The sequence below is a fragment of the Drosophila subobscura genome, chromosome E, assembly GCF_008121235.1.
Source record: "Drosophila subobscura isolate 14011-0131.10 chromosome E, UCBerk_Dsub_1.0, whole genome shotgun sequence".
Lineage (NCBI taxonomy): Eukaryota > Metazoa > Arthropoda > Insecta > Diptera > Drosophilidae > Drosophila > Drosophila subobscura.
In genome coordinates this window covers 4,874,050-4,887,502 of record NC_048531.1, presented here as the reverse complement: position 1 = coordinate 4,887,502, position 13,453 = coordinate 4,874,050, and the positions used below count along the sequence as shown (strand labels likewise).

At 41.8% G+C, this 13,453-nt stretch overlaps 1 protein-coding gene across 7 annotated transcripts in view; it reads left to right on the top strand.

Annotated features, from left to right (window-relative positions):
- Window positions 1-1,130: 1,130 nt before the first annotated feature.
- Window positions 1,131-13,453, top strand: part of LOC117891687 (syndecan) — a 102,837-nt gene continuing 90,514 nt past the window's right edge. For 2 of the 7 annotated variants that reach the window (XM_034797270.1, XM_034797272.1), the window contains exons 1-2: window positions 1,134-1,354; window positions 1,975-2,293. In XM_034797270.1, the coding sequence (XP_034653161.1) occupies window positions 2,168-2,293 (126 nt within the window). In that variant the 5' untranslated portion in view covers window positions 1,134-1,354; window positions 1,975-2,167. Of the gene's footprint in view, window positions 1,355-1,974; window positions 2,294-13,453 lie in introns of all 7 variants that reach the window. The other 5 variants (XM_034797271.1, XM_034797268.1, XM_034797269.1 and 2 more) reach the window with 5 other exon arrangements.

Sequence of the window (13,453 nt, the reverse complement as noted above, 5' to 3'; positions counted from 1 at the left end):
TATCGATCTAGATATATTCTCTGTATCTGCATGATTTTGTTGAGATGTCCTACCAACACAGATGGAATGTTTTTGCATTGATTGGAGTCAGTGATTTCCAAAATTTCTTAAATTCGAGAATATCCATCACTCCTAGGGTACTTAATGTTGCTTTTTCCTTGCAAAATGTTGAGGAACAATGCTGCTCAGGTTTTGCAGCATGTTGCTGGTCCCTACAAATTATGTTGCGAACGGTAAAATACGTAAGAGTGGATGGAATAATGACTCATTTTTGATGAAAATTCCCATGTTGCAAGTGAGAAATATCCCTTCAAAAGAGAGAGAAAATTCCCTATGCAAAGGAGAGAAACTCCTCGAGGGATATTTGAAAAACATGCGTATGGTGGTTTGGATACCCTATATTATTGAATATACCTTAAAATTGGAATTTAATAGACCGATGAAAACTATACCGTTATATAACGATACACCGTAAATATAGAATGAACTCAATATCGTGGTCAAAATATCCTGAAAAGTATATAATATACCTTAAATGGTCACCCTGGCACGAATAAATACTGTACAGTGTGACCGCGGATTTGTCGACCCTCAGAAATATACAGTAGCACCAAAAATCATGTGTTGTTGAAAAAAATCTTGCTGGTTCAATTCACTGGTTCTTTAACTGAACCGCCGAATTACCATTTTCACTAGTTCTTCAATTGAATCGCCAAACACATCCAAATTCCAATTCAAAATTCTACTTGAAAATCCTGATAATATCGACCAATTCTCGGTTTCATCAACTTTAATAATAATATCACGAAATAATGCCTAAAAATACACTAAAAGTATTTAAATTCGAGCAACGAAAACAAGGCAGTCTAGCCGCAAGGTAAAGTACGAAAATAGGTACTGTCCAAGCAAGCTGTTTTCCCTCATGACGACACTCAAATCGAAAACATAACTACCACCAACAACAATAAAAACATGCTATTATGTGCTGATTGTGTCGGTATATCGGAGCATCCATTTGGGTACCTCAAAATACAGTCTCCGTAAGTTGTCCCTACCTCAAACGTGGCTATGCCCTGCGCTCCCATGCAATGTGTCCATGTGTGTTTCACGCACACGCTCAAAGTTTTCCGTTGCTTTTCTTACCAAACGAACGCGTAAAGCGGACTCGAAAAAAATTACTGAATGTCGTCGGTCGGTGATTGCGCATTCTCTCTGTGTGTGTTTTTCCCCCCCATCCAACGAGTGTAAAGAAATTTTTGGAACAATTTATAGCCGACACGCGTTGTAAGTGTAATTGGAGAATCCGTGGAAATACGCCCGGCGTATTCTGTGCAATATATTTAATTAAAAGAAGGTCTGGCAGAATATACCAATAAAATAAATAAAATATAACCAAAGCCAAACAACGCGATGAAGAGAAGAGGAAGAGTCACATAAAGAAGCCGCCGTGCCCGCAGTTAGCGTGTGCCAGAGCGAGAGGGGCGACAGAGAGAGGAGAGCGAGCTCGTGTGTGCCTGTGTGTTTGTGGATGGTGTAGTGTGGCTGTAGTGGTGGGCGGTTAGCCGCCGCCATGAAAAATCAAGTTAGGAGCGCCTTTCAAAAAAAAAGTGTTCTATGCTAATGAATGGTTAGCTCGATTTACAGAGCTATAGTAAAAATGTCTACTGTGACATATCAATCGATTTAATTTAATTTCATTCTTTGGCCAAATTCACCACTACAACCACCAACCCACAGCAACAAACACATACAGAGAGACACAGACGGAAACCGTTTCGCCTCTCTTGACTTTGTTTACCACCCTTCCCTGTTCCTCCCACAACTAGTGCTGTGATTTTAGCCGCTCGCGCACTATTTCCATCTCTCTCTCACTCTCTCACGCTCGCTCGCGGAATTTAATTGATAACCTAATCGATCCTCAAGTGTTGCTCTTCTAATCAAGTGTTCTCCGTATAAATTGTGTGTATTTTGCAGTGTAAAACCAGTTTATCAAAGATCGTAACAAGATCGTGTGTCGGAGAAATTCATAGTGTGTGTAGTGCTGCCCGCCGCCCCTCCACATATCAATAAACAGAAACTGGAAGATCTTTCCAGCCGCTGCTCCCATCATCTAAAGACAGCGACGTCGACGTTGACGCCGACGCCCACGACACCACTGAGAGAAGGAATGATGCCAAAGCAGAGGACCAGCACGCTGGAGGCGACGTTGTCGCTGCGTTCCAACGGTAAATGTCTGATGCTCTCCGCACTGCTGATGGGCCTCCTGGTGGCCGCCACCCAAGCCGTAGATCAGGTAAGTGTCGCTGTCGCCCCCTTGTGGTGAATCAATTTCGGATATGCACTTCCTTCTCGAATTCTCTGTGTTCCTTCACCCACATTTCCCACCTTGAGTGTGTGCCCGCTCCCATATCATCCTATGCTTTAATTTCCTTTTCACTTAAGTTGTTTTTGCGGTTTGGGGTTATGTTATCCCTTCTTTACCTCCCTCCCTCTCTCCCTGTGCTATTCTCTGGAAGCTTATGCAAAATTGGTCAACAGAGAGACGGGTTACTGAGGGGAGTGCGGGGAGAACTTAATCAATAGATGCAACAATGAAGTCTCCCCAGGCATTGCACTCGATGCAATTTGAGGCTGCCACACGATGACGCAGATAATGAAGTGAAGCTCTGGCTCCAGTCTGCTCTGGTTATACTCTGTTGTACGAAATAGTCCCATGATTTTGACTAAACGTTTGGCCAATATCTGAACATCGCTAGAACCAAGATAATCAAGCATCATGGATTGGAAAGAGTAACTACAAGTTCATTCCTCTCTTTTTTTGTTTTTGTTTCGAAAGAGAAGACATTAAAAACGTCTGCATTGCGAACGCATAAATATGGCAACAAAATGCATGGACACATAGACGTACGCAGCCTGGTATTAGTTTAGTATTTGTATTGGTATTAGAGGCATGGACAAGGCTGCCTGCCGCTCTTCTCTACGTCTGGTGATGGGAATGGGGGGGTCTTGTCTTTTCAAATAAGGCTGAAAATCTGCAATTGGTCATCGAGTCCAACTAATTTTGACGTTCGTTTAAGTCCAGTCCCGCTCTCCCATTTAGTGATGACAGATTAGTTCTGTGCATTGCCAACATCTATCTGTTCTCTGTTCCATTGTGCTATGATATTTTATTTTATAGTGGAAGAGATGAATCAGTTGTACAGATTTCAATGGATTGGGTTCTTCTAACGATTGATTATCGGTTGTTTTATGAGTACTTTCCCATGATTTAAACAGTTGTGGTAGTTAAATCTTCAATCTGTTACCATCTCTAGCTTTTGCCGGTAGATTGGGCCTGGTTCTGGTCACAATGATGATGATCTCCAGTATCGATGGCTGGCGGGGCCAACGTCAACCAGTCAAGTAGTTGGCCAAGAAAAGCATCCGGCTGTTGCCAATTTCGATTGCTGTTTCTCTCTCTCTCTACCTCTCTGTTTGTTTCTTTGTTTGCTGGCTGCCTTTTCATTTTGTTGTTGGTGTGTGACTTATTGGACCGAACAATTTCTACACACACACTCTCACATACACATGGTTGTCCTCTTACTACTACACTCCCCAGCATGAATATTGCGATGGCCTTTACCCTCCCCCTTTTTGGGTGGTGGACGGAATCGGGGGGGACTCGAAGTAATCTTGTTTTTGCCATTCCGTCCATCTTTTGTCCTGTTTGTCACTTGTTTTTGCCAAAATTGGCATTTGCTCTCTCCGTCTCTGCTGGTTTGCGGTTATGGCTATTCTGCTTCTCCATCTACATGTGCTCGTTCTCCTACTCCTCTCTTGCTATTCTTCTTCATCCTCAACGTGTACATACTTCTCCTCCTGTTTGCCTGCGTCGCCAAAAACATTCAGAGAACGTGCTCGGAACATTGATGAGTGGCCCAGGAGATGGAGTAACAGTATGTGTGTGTGTCTGTGATATAGAGTGCGAGAGGGGAAAGAGAGAGAGCAGTTTAATGTCTGTGATTGCTCCCCCGCTCATCCTCTCTCTCATTTACGCATTTTACGTTCATTAGCATTATTGGCATGTCCATCAGCTAAGAGCGAGGGAGATGAGGAACATTAGTAGTAGGACAGCACTGCGTCTCATTCACACCTGAAAAGGTGTCAAAACCTATATGCTCTCTCTCTCCTTTGGCTTTGCTTCACTCACTCCTCCTGCGACTCTTCTTCTGACCTGTCTATGCATGCTATCTGTACCGCTCCCGCATTCTCCCTCTCTCTTCTATATTTTTCTGCCACAGCCGCATACTGTTTCTGTTTATTTTCTTACATTTCTTGGAATATCATTCCATTGGCGGCAGACAGCGATAAGGGTATTGATATAGGATTTTCCTGTCGGATCAGCAAACCGCCGCTACCTAAACACGCTTGTGGTGGAAGAAAAAAAGCATAAATAGATTTTTAATGTTATCCCATTTGCTGCGATCTTTAGTATCTCTGTGCATATTTTGGATTGTTCTATTGGTCTTTTTAATATTACTTAAAATATTACCCATTTAATCATTTCTATTGGAATATTTTCCCTATTTCATTACGTAGTTTTTCAGTTTTCTCCTTGTCAGGTAATCTCATCTCAGACATGTGTTCTGGCAAGGGGATATTAATTCAGGGGCTCGCTGCTGTCTATCTCTCGTTTGGCTGCCACACAGTCGCCATTCTTTCACACTGCCTCACCTTCTCATTAATTTACATTGTGTACAGCACATAATTACCATCTATCTTATTCACTTGCACTCGCTTCTTTTTCAATTATTATTCACGTGTGGCGTCGGCGGTGCCTCGTCACCGTCCCTCTCCCATTTGCGTGTCACTCTTTTCATTTACTTTGCACTTTGCTTTACAACAGTTGTTGTTGTTTCTGTCGCTGTTGCAGTGCCGTGTGCATGCACTTTGCCATTGCTTACGCTCTTCCGCACACCCCCCATCTTGTTTGTACCTTTTTCTTTAGACTAAGTCGTTGTGAGGGGAAGAAGGAGAGTGACTTGGCGACAGAGCCGTGCTGATGTCAAAAAGTTATCAGTGATGTCGTTTCGCTTACACAGACGTACAAACAAACAAACACAGTTGCAGTACGGATAATGACAGATAATTTGCCATTTCGATGCGCTCTCTCTTTCTCGCTGTAATCAAAGTTCAATGGAAAAGATCGCGTCCCGCCACAAAAGTAATCTGCGTCATTTGTCAATTACACTAGACAGCGATCGTGAAAGAGAGAGTGCAAGAGAGAGAACATGAACTGTGCAGCGAGAGAGCTCTGCCTATTACACGTATAATTTCAATAGAACATGAAAAATAAATGCAATTAGTCGGTAAAAAGGTAAAAAAAACAAAGCAAATGCAACAATAATTAAAGGTTTACCACAAATGAATCAAAAGCAAAAACATTCGCGGTGATAGAGAGGAGCAGAAGAGAGCGAGCAAATGGTAGAGCGAAAGAGCGCGTTGTAAATTGTAAATGAACGAAACGTAACGAAGGAACATGCAAGCCCAAGCATAAAAATGGGAGAGCCGCTGTGTGTGTGTGGGTAGGCAGCAGCAACTTCGAAGAAGAAGTAGAGGCAGAAATCGGAAAAACAACAAACTTCGAACTTTTACACTGTGCAGCACAATAAATGAAGCGAGTGCCATCCTATCGGATTTTATGGGGAATTAAGTGGTAATTGATGACTGAAAAACTAGAGCACCAACACTTCTAGTTGGAATGCTTAGCTCCAAAGTAAGACTCCACCTAAAACTATGAACATTCTGTTCAGTGCTAACACTGTTCGGCGACCTCGTCTTGAGCCACCCGTATGACTCTGTATCTGTTCTGCTGCTGCTTTGAAATTTCAGTTTCTGCTGAGGCGGCTGTTGTGTTTGTGTGTGTGTGTGTTCTGCTGTTGCTGCACACACCAAAGCGCTGGCCTCATGTATACATAGGCCGGCTGCGTCGTCGCGAGGGCGCGACGGAAGACAGACAAACAACAACAGCAAGCAGATTGAACCGCCTGCGTCCGCCCCCGTTGTACGCTGCCTTTGCTTTGCTTCTTCAGTTGGAGAGAAGGGTAACGCAATGTCAATATTCATGCGCTGTTGCCGCATTTCATTGTCGCTGCTGTTGCTCCTCTGCTGCTGCTGTATCGTATGTTTGTTTCGAACGTCTCGTGCAAGGTGTATTTACAAAAGGTGAGGCTAAAATCGCTCAGCCAAGTTGGGTTTCGTTATTGGCTACCCTCTCTCGCACTGTTTCCCCTCTCCAACCATCTGTTTATGAAAAATACATGGCAATCGTGGTTAGACCACTCTCTTGTAATGCCTCACCCTTATATTATTTCACGTTTGTCTCTTGTTTCATTTTTTGTGGTTTGCTGACAGACAAGTTGTGTGCGCTCATCCCCCGTCCCGCACCCTCTGTATCTTCTTCCGTTGTAATGTGCGTGTGTGTATTTTTGTTGGTGTTTTACAATTTTGTTTTCATTTTCTGTGTTGTCGTTCTCTTTCGGGCCCCCTCTCCCCTTTTGTGGGCCATTCTGATGCTGATTTAGTTGCCGATTCCTCATGTTCTTGTTGCTGTCTCTCTTTGTCATGTGTGTGAGGGGTCATGTGGCGTGCTCTCTTATTCTTGGCGAATTTACAGTTGATTTGTTTACCTTGTGCTGTGTTTATTATATTCCTCCCCCTGACTGCACGGCTTTTCCTTTTTTTAATTGCAAAAATTGACTCTGTAGAAGCTGCTATCCACTTGCCTCTGCCTTTTCCAGTTCCTGTCTCCCTTTTCTTGTTTTTTCATTGACGCAAATCGCGCGAAAAATATTCTCTTGATTTCTGTTCCTTCCTCCGTCTGACTGTCGGTCTTCCCTCCTTTCTTCTCTCTCTAACACTTTGGTTTCTGTATATAGCGCGTATTTCCTGTCGTTATTTTGTTGTTTTTGCTGTTGCTTCTGTTTTTTCTCCGTTTTGACTTTTCGCTTTGCATTTGCCATCATCTTTTTTGCTTTTGGTTGTGTGTTTGCATACTATTAACATGGAAAATGTAAGCCGGGCGGAAAAATTGTTTGAAAAAGAGTTAACGGCTGTCACCCACGCAATGCCGTTCCCTAGCTCTCGCTGTCCCTCTTTGTTAACCCACGCTCTTTGCATACTTTCATAATTATGCGTTTTTTCGTTCGATTCTCAGGGTTTTGCTCTTCCTCTTCCCATCTCGTCTTCCGCTTCCCCTGCTTGTGATTTCTGTTGCTTTGTTTGATGTCGATGGCTTTTCAATAAACTTTTACACATTCCACTGTCTGCAGCTCATTTCCAGTTGCCTTTTTACCCTTTTACCCCCCTTTGCGTAGTCTCTTATTCTTCTTCTTCATACATTGGAATATTGTATACCCTACAAAAATGCACCGCACATAACAGTCGTTTGATTTTATCAGAAAGTTGCTCGAAATTATGATCTCTTAAGAACACAAAACTGATTAATACCATTAGAACTCGACATTTCATACAGCCGAGTTCGTATCGTTCATTGAAAAATGTAAAAACGGACGTACATTTGTATGTCCAATGTCCATGTCTGATGTGTATTCAAAAAGTTTCGTTACAGTTTTAACAGGATATAAAGCAAGAGTATAGGCTATTCGTGAGTTTTCGTACGGTGTATGAATGCTGCTTGTGTTGTTTGGTTTGGTTTTTGGTTTGCACGAATTGTTTGTGGAATAATTTTTACAGCCTTGTTGTGTGTTTTGGAACGCCCACACGTACATATAGCCCACAAAGCCCACGCAGATGCTGCCACAGAAGGGGGGAGACAGAGAGCGAGATAAATACATACATTTGTACCTATGTACATGTGTATGTGTGTATGCCCACACAGAAATGCAGATTTGTTTACTAGTGTATATGCATACTTTGGTCAGAAAATATTTCCAAAATTCTCTCTCATACAATGATTTCGTTCAATTTTAGTTTTAGTTGTCGGTTATAAAATGTTTATTATTGAGGGACTTTATGAATTGTTCAGATAATTTAAAGGAATATTTCGTTAATTATTGGAACGGAACGAAGCGACCGTCACTGGCCATCCCTCCCAAAATGTATGTATGTATATGTATATTGTATCTACATATAATACTATAATCGTCTTATATTGGCTAATCCCCCACGCCCACTCATTTGGACGTTTGTTTCAGTTGCGTATTTCATATTTGATAAGAAAAATTCGCTGTAAAAATTAATGAATATGTGGAAAGAACAAAGAATAAATGTCATCGTCGTAGAGAGTGATAATCCCCGGGAAAGGTCGCAGTGGACTCGACTGGCGTTCGCTGATTAACGCTGACAAGCATTGCAAAAACAATAAAGAACTCAAATTAAATGTGATTTATTTGAGTAAATGAGCTCATTTCTATATGTTTCAAGAAATTATAGATTTTAACTTGATTTTAGAAAAACAGAGGAAAGGCAGGGGAAATACAGGATGAGAGAGGGAGATGAATATAATTTTCTGGAAACGGGAATTACCCCCGATCTTCGACTGGGGTCTGTTGTGTTACAAAGGAAACAACAACTTTATCGGCAGAGAGATTTGTATATCCCCTTGTAATTGACGCACTTCTGCTTCTATTGCATTGCTTACAGTTCTTAAGATTGGAAACCATTCTTAACAAGTCACAGGATGTAAATATCTTCCAAAGCGAATAACTTTTCCCTTTATTATCTGTAGTGAAGGTTTTAGCTCGTGTGTGTACATTTGTAAGTGCTTTATCTTCCTTCTGAAATTCTGCCATGTTGCATGGATTCTTGCATGCTTGTTGGCCTTTTTGGGAAACTAAATATCCATTACAACCGCCTGAAAAATAAACCAAAGGAGAGATATGTATTGCAAAAGTTTAATGTTGCTGCAACAGATTGCAGCTCTCCAAAAAAAGTTTGTGCCTCGTCTTGTCTCTCCATCTCTCTCTTTGCATGACAGCTGCTGCTTGCAGTTTCCATTTCTGGAGCTTTTGATTCTTGGCCTTTTTCACACAGTTTATTGACACGACTCAAGTTTCGGGTGTCTGTGCGTGAGCGGGCACGGCTGAAGCTTCAGAAATTTCAACTTTTGCTTGCGTTGCTCAGCCAACATACCATAAAGTGCATTAAAAATGTGAGAGACTCTGAGAATGATAATACACAGCTATTGGAAATCAAATCATATTTGTACGTCAAATTGAATGCTGAAATCAAACTGATGGATGATTTTCCCATTATTATATGCTGATACTGATTCTGAAGAGCTAGCTTCCCTCAGATGAATATCATACACATACGTGCAATAGATTCTTTCATCATTATAGTGCACGTTTTCTTTTTTAATTAATACTAATTTAAAAGCTCAATTATTCAAAATTCCTTAATTTATGGAACAACTCCCTTTGTTTGCACACAACACTTTATATTCCAATTTAATTCGTAAATATATTACAATATTTATGCACATTCACAGTCGAATGCAAAAATCATGCAATATTTTTGCGAAATATTTTCAATTATGTCACGGTGTTGCGGTTGTCGCTCGTGCCAGAGCTTCACGCATTTATATTTTAGTCAAACGATGGAAAAAAAGTTTGTTTGCATTTGCATTATTCATGATTTTAGTTTTTTCTCGGTTTTTGGTGTACGTTTTTTTTGAATGGTTTTGAGGCCTTAATTGTTGATAACCAGGCAGCAGCGCGCGGCTGTGGCAGCAACAATCATATGCATATAATATGTTAAGTTATGCTTATTTGTCATATTTAAATTTTAAGTTTAATCACATTTACTGTCCAATGGGAGGGGGAGTCTGTCACGTAGTTTTGCTTTCCGTTTTTGTGGCCTCACATTTCCGATTGCTGACTCAGAGAGATCGGCGTCAATCTCTTGAGGGGGATTCATTACACATTCAGCGTCTCAAGCCGATAGATACGAGATTTCTGCATAAATTTATATGTGACTCAAAGCCAGTGCTGAGAGACAGACCAGATTGGATGGGTGACGAGCGGATGGGCGGATTGACGATAATCGGCTATGGTTCTGAGAACTCGGAAATGCTGAAATGATTATTGAAATGAAAACAATTCTGAAAATCTTAAATTTTATTGCTTTTATTAATGAATAATTGATAAAGGGTTGAACAAGGAGAACAACAGAAGGGAAAATTCAAACAAAAGCAAAGATTCAGATTCTATGATATTTGTTTTTGCAATTATGCATTCATACCTCTTGATCTTCACACTATTTCCTTTGCGAACTTGTTGATTTAATTTGTTAGATTGTTTGCTTACAATATAGTTTGTTCCAATGAGATTTATTGCGCATTTGGCATTGACTCTTAGCGATCAAATTGTTACTGCAAACAATACTTTAGTTCCTCTCTCTGTATCGCCCTAGCGGCAGCTTTCTGCACCTCTCTCTTGCCCTCTCTATTACTTCAGTATATGTTTATGTGTATATCTATTTATTTTATATACTATTTAAAGGTTCTGATTCGTGGCACGTGCTTAAAGCGAATTTACATTTTCATTTACGCCTGAAATGAGAGCACAATTTTCGTCGCATTTATTCCTGGGCATTTTTCCGCTTTTCTTTGAATTTGTTGTGGCTGGATGGGTGGAGTGATGAGAGGTAAGCGGGGGGAAATAGAGTCTGGTGGGGAATGGGCACAGGCAGTGGGAGTCCCTCGCGTTTCGTTGGGATTTTCTTTTTGCCACACGATGAGCTCCGAGCTGGGATCGCATTCTCCTGCTGCCTCCCTTTGCAAAATGCCAGCGGGTACAGTGTGTCCTCTGCCTCTGACTCTGCTCCATGCCCCCCAAATGTCTGCCGCTGCCGTGCCACTGTTCCATTCTCCACTGCGTGCCGCAGCCATTCCTGACTCCCTTCCGTCCCCCTGCTGTTTCATATGCAAATACTCGTAATATTTTTCAAATGTTGTTTGCTTTTGGCCATGCTCTCGCACAATTTTCTTTTTCAGCCCCGGGACGCGGTGGAATGGAGGGGGGGTGGGGTGGGGTAATGGTGCGGGCTGCCTTTTCACATTTTTAAATTTTCCACGTTTCCACGCTTTGTTGTCGCTGATAGTCCCTATGTAAATGTGTATGTATTGTACGTATGTATAGATGTATGTATACATACATATGTACATCCCTTGCTTACATTTTCATTACATCTCTTTCCCTCTCTCCATCTTGCTGGCTTTTCCACCAACCCAAACAATTCTCACTTGGCTTTCCCTGGGTTTCCCGGCTGCCACAGCAGCTGTGCAACGAACGGTCCAGAGTCCCGGAGTCCACACTCCCGACCAGGCCAAATAGGAAGTTGTTGTCCAATGCCGAGTAGGAGCAAAATGTTTGCATTTGAAATTACCCATGGGCCAATGACTGTTGACTGCTTTGACTGCTTCTTTTTTTCCTTTATTTTCTTCTCTCATTTTGTTGTGTGCAGAAGTGGCTGTTGCTGCAACATTCTGTATTTGCTGCTTGACTTCCGTTTCGACAGGCTGCCACAGTGGATGGCAGGAGGTGCGGGACCAGGAGCCGAGAAGCAGAAACACACTTCAATATAATTTGATTTGAGATTTCGCAAAATTAATCAACCAATCCCCCCTCTTCAGACACACACAAAAAACACACACATGTTGCATGCCCGCCCTTCTCGCATGGGAACAGATGACATCGGGAGCTTTTCAAAGTATTTGAATATCCTGAAAAAGAGAGAACTTTATTCAACATTTTAAAATATTCGTTTAGCCTTCCGGGTACCACTTTCTGTATGAAGCTCTTTTACTTTTAGCCAAATCTTAGCTAAAATAATCAATCAATAGTTTAGTTAATGGCTCACTTAAAGCTTATATGTTAATAGGCCCAGGGTATATGCTGTTCGGCATTCATGGCAATCTTTTCTGCCACATTTTTGGTCAAGTATGCAGTAATTTATGTAAATTTTTCATCAGCTTCCTTTCCCTCTGGCTCGTTCAGTGTGTTACCTACCGGTTGGGGTCCCCAGAACCGCAAAGTATGCAAACATACACCGGAAAGTTTATTTGAGAGAAAGGCAGAGGCAGGGATAGAGAGAGAGAGAGAGAGCGTGAGAGATAGAGAGAGAAAGATATACTGCCCCATTTGTTATGCACTTTGACGGAAAGGAAGAGAAAATTCAGTGTTGTTTCATGTTGCTGTTGTTTCTGTTGCCTGCATAAATTTAAATACTTAATTAGTTGTGGGAGTAAATGGGATTTAAGGTTATTTTTCACCTCTCCCAGAAATAAGGCTAAACATGCAATAAATCTACATTTTGTATACACACATTACACCGAAAAGATCCGAGATGGAGCTCCAAAACCAACAGACAGCCAGCCAGAGAGGTTCCTTCTTTTGTAATCAATCACTCAGTGGAGAGAGGAGAGGCTCAAGTACCCCAGATATATGTATGTATATTCAAGATTCGATTTTGGTGGCTGAAATAACAATTTAAAATCTGATGGAAAAACCAGATTTTCTTTGTGGAGGAGAGGCCTATAGCCGGGAGAATGGTTTGTTGTGGTATGGATGGAGGAGCATTGGATGAAGGAGTGGTCGGATCTGAAGTTCAATAATGATTCTTCTTTGATTTTTCTCCCTGGATTGCTAACCCAGAATATATGTAGAATCAATGCTGAAATATCTTTTGTGGTTATCTGAACCCTAATTTTGAGTCAAACCTTTTCCCCCTTGGGAATCGAGTGCTAATCAAGAAATCCCCTTGATGGAATGCGTTGCAAATGAATTGTACCCCTAATTTTAATGCCCCGAATGAAATGGATTGGACTGGTCTGGAATGGGGTGGTTTGGGGTGCGGTGCATGTCTGGTGTCATGCCAAAAACGCAAAACAGAAATGGAGAATTACAGTAAATTTTTGTAGACTAAGTAAATACCCATTTGTCGATAAGCCAAAGCTTAGCGCAGTGGGGTTTTCTTTTTTGGGTTCTGTCTCTTCTTTCTTTCGCATTCCGTGGACTTCTGTTTGCACTACCGCCCGCCCCCTTCCGACCGCTCGCTCGAAACCGTCTTCGTTGCCCTCTTTTCGTTTCGCTACCCACATCGATGCTCTGTTATCTGTCTGTCTTCTTTAACACCGGTTCGATTTCGTTTCGTTTTTGGGTTCGATTTCGTTTCGTTTTCCATTCGTTTTTCGTTTCAATTCTCATGTGTGTGTGTGTGTGTGTGTAAGTTCTTTTGAGAAGGGTTTAATGACCAGAGGGAGACAGACCGCGTTCTCTGCCCTTTTCTCCCTTCTCGCAATACACCATGCGAGTTTGAGTGAGTGTGTGATGGTGTGAGTGGGTGCATTTTTAATCATGTACTTGCCTACTTAGCTTTTTATTTGCCAACAGCAATAACCTGCCTCTCCGCTGCCCAACCACCCACCGGACAACGATCCAGCAGTGTTGTA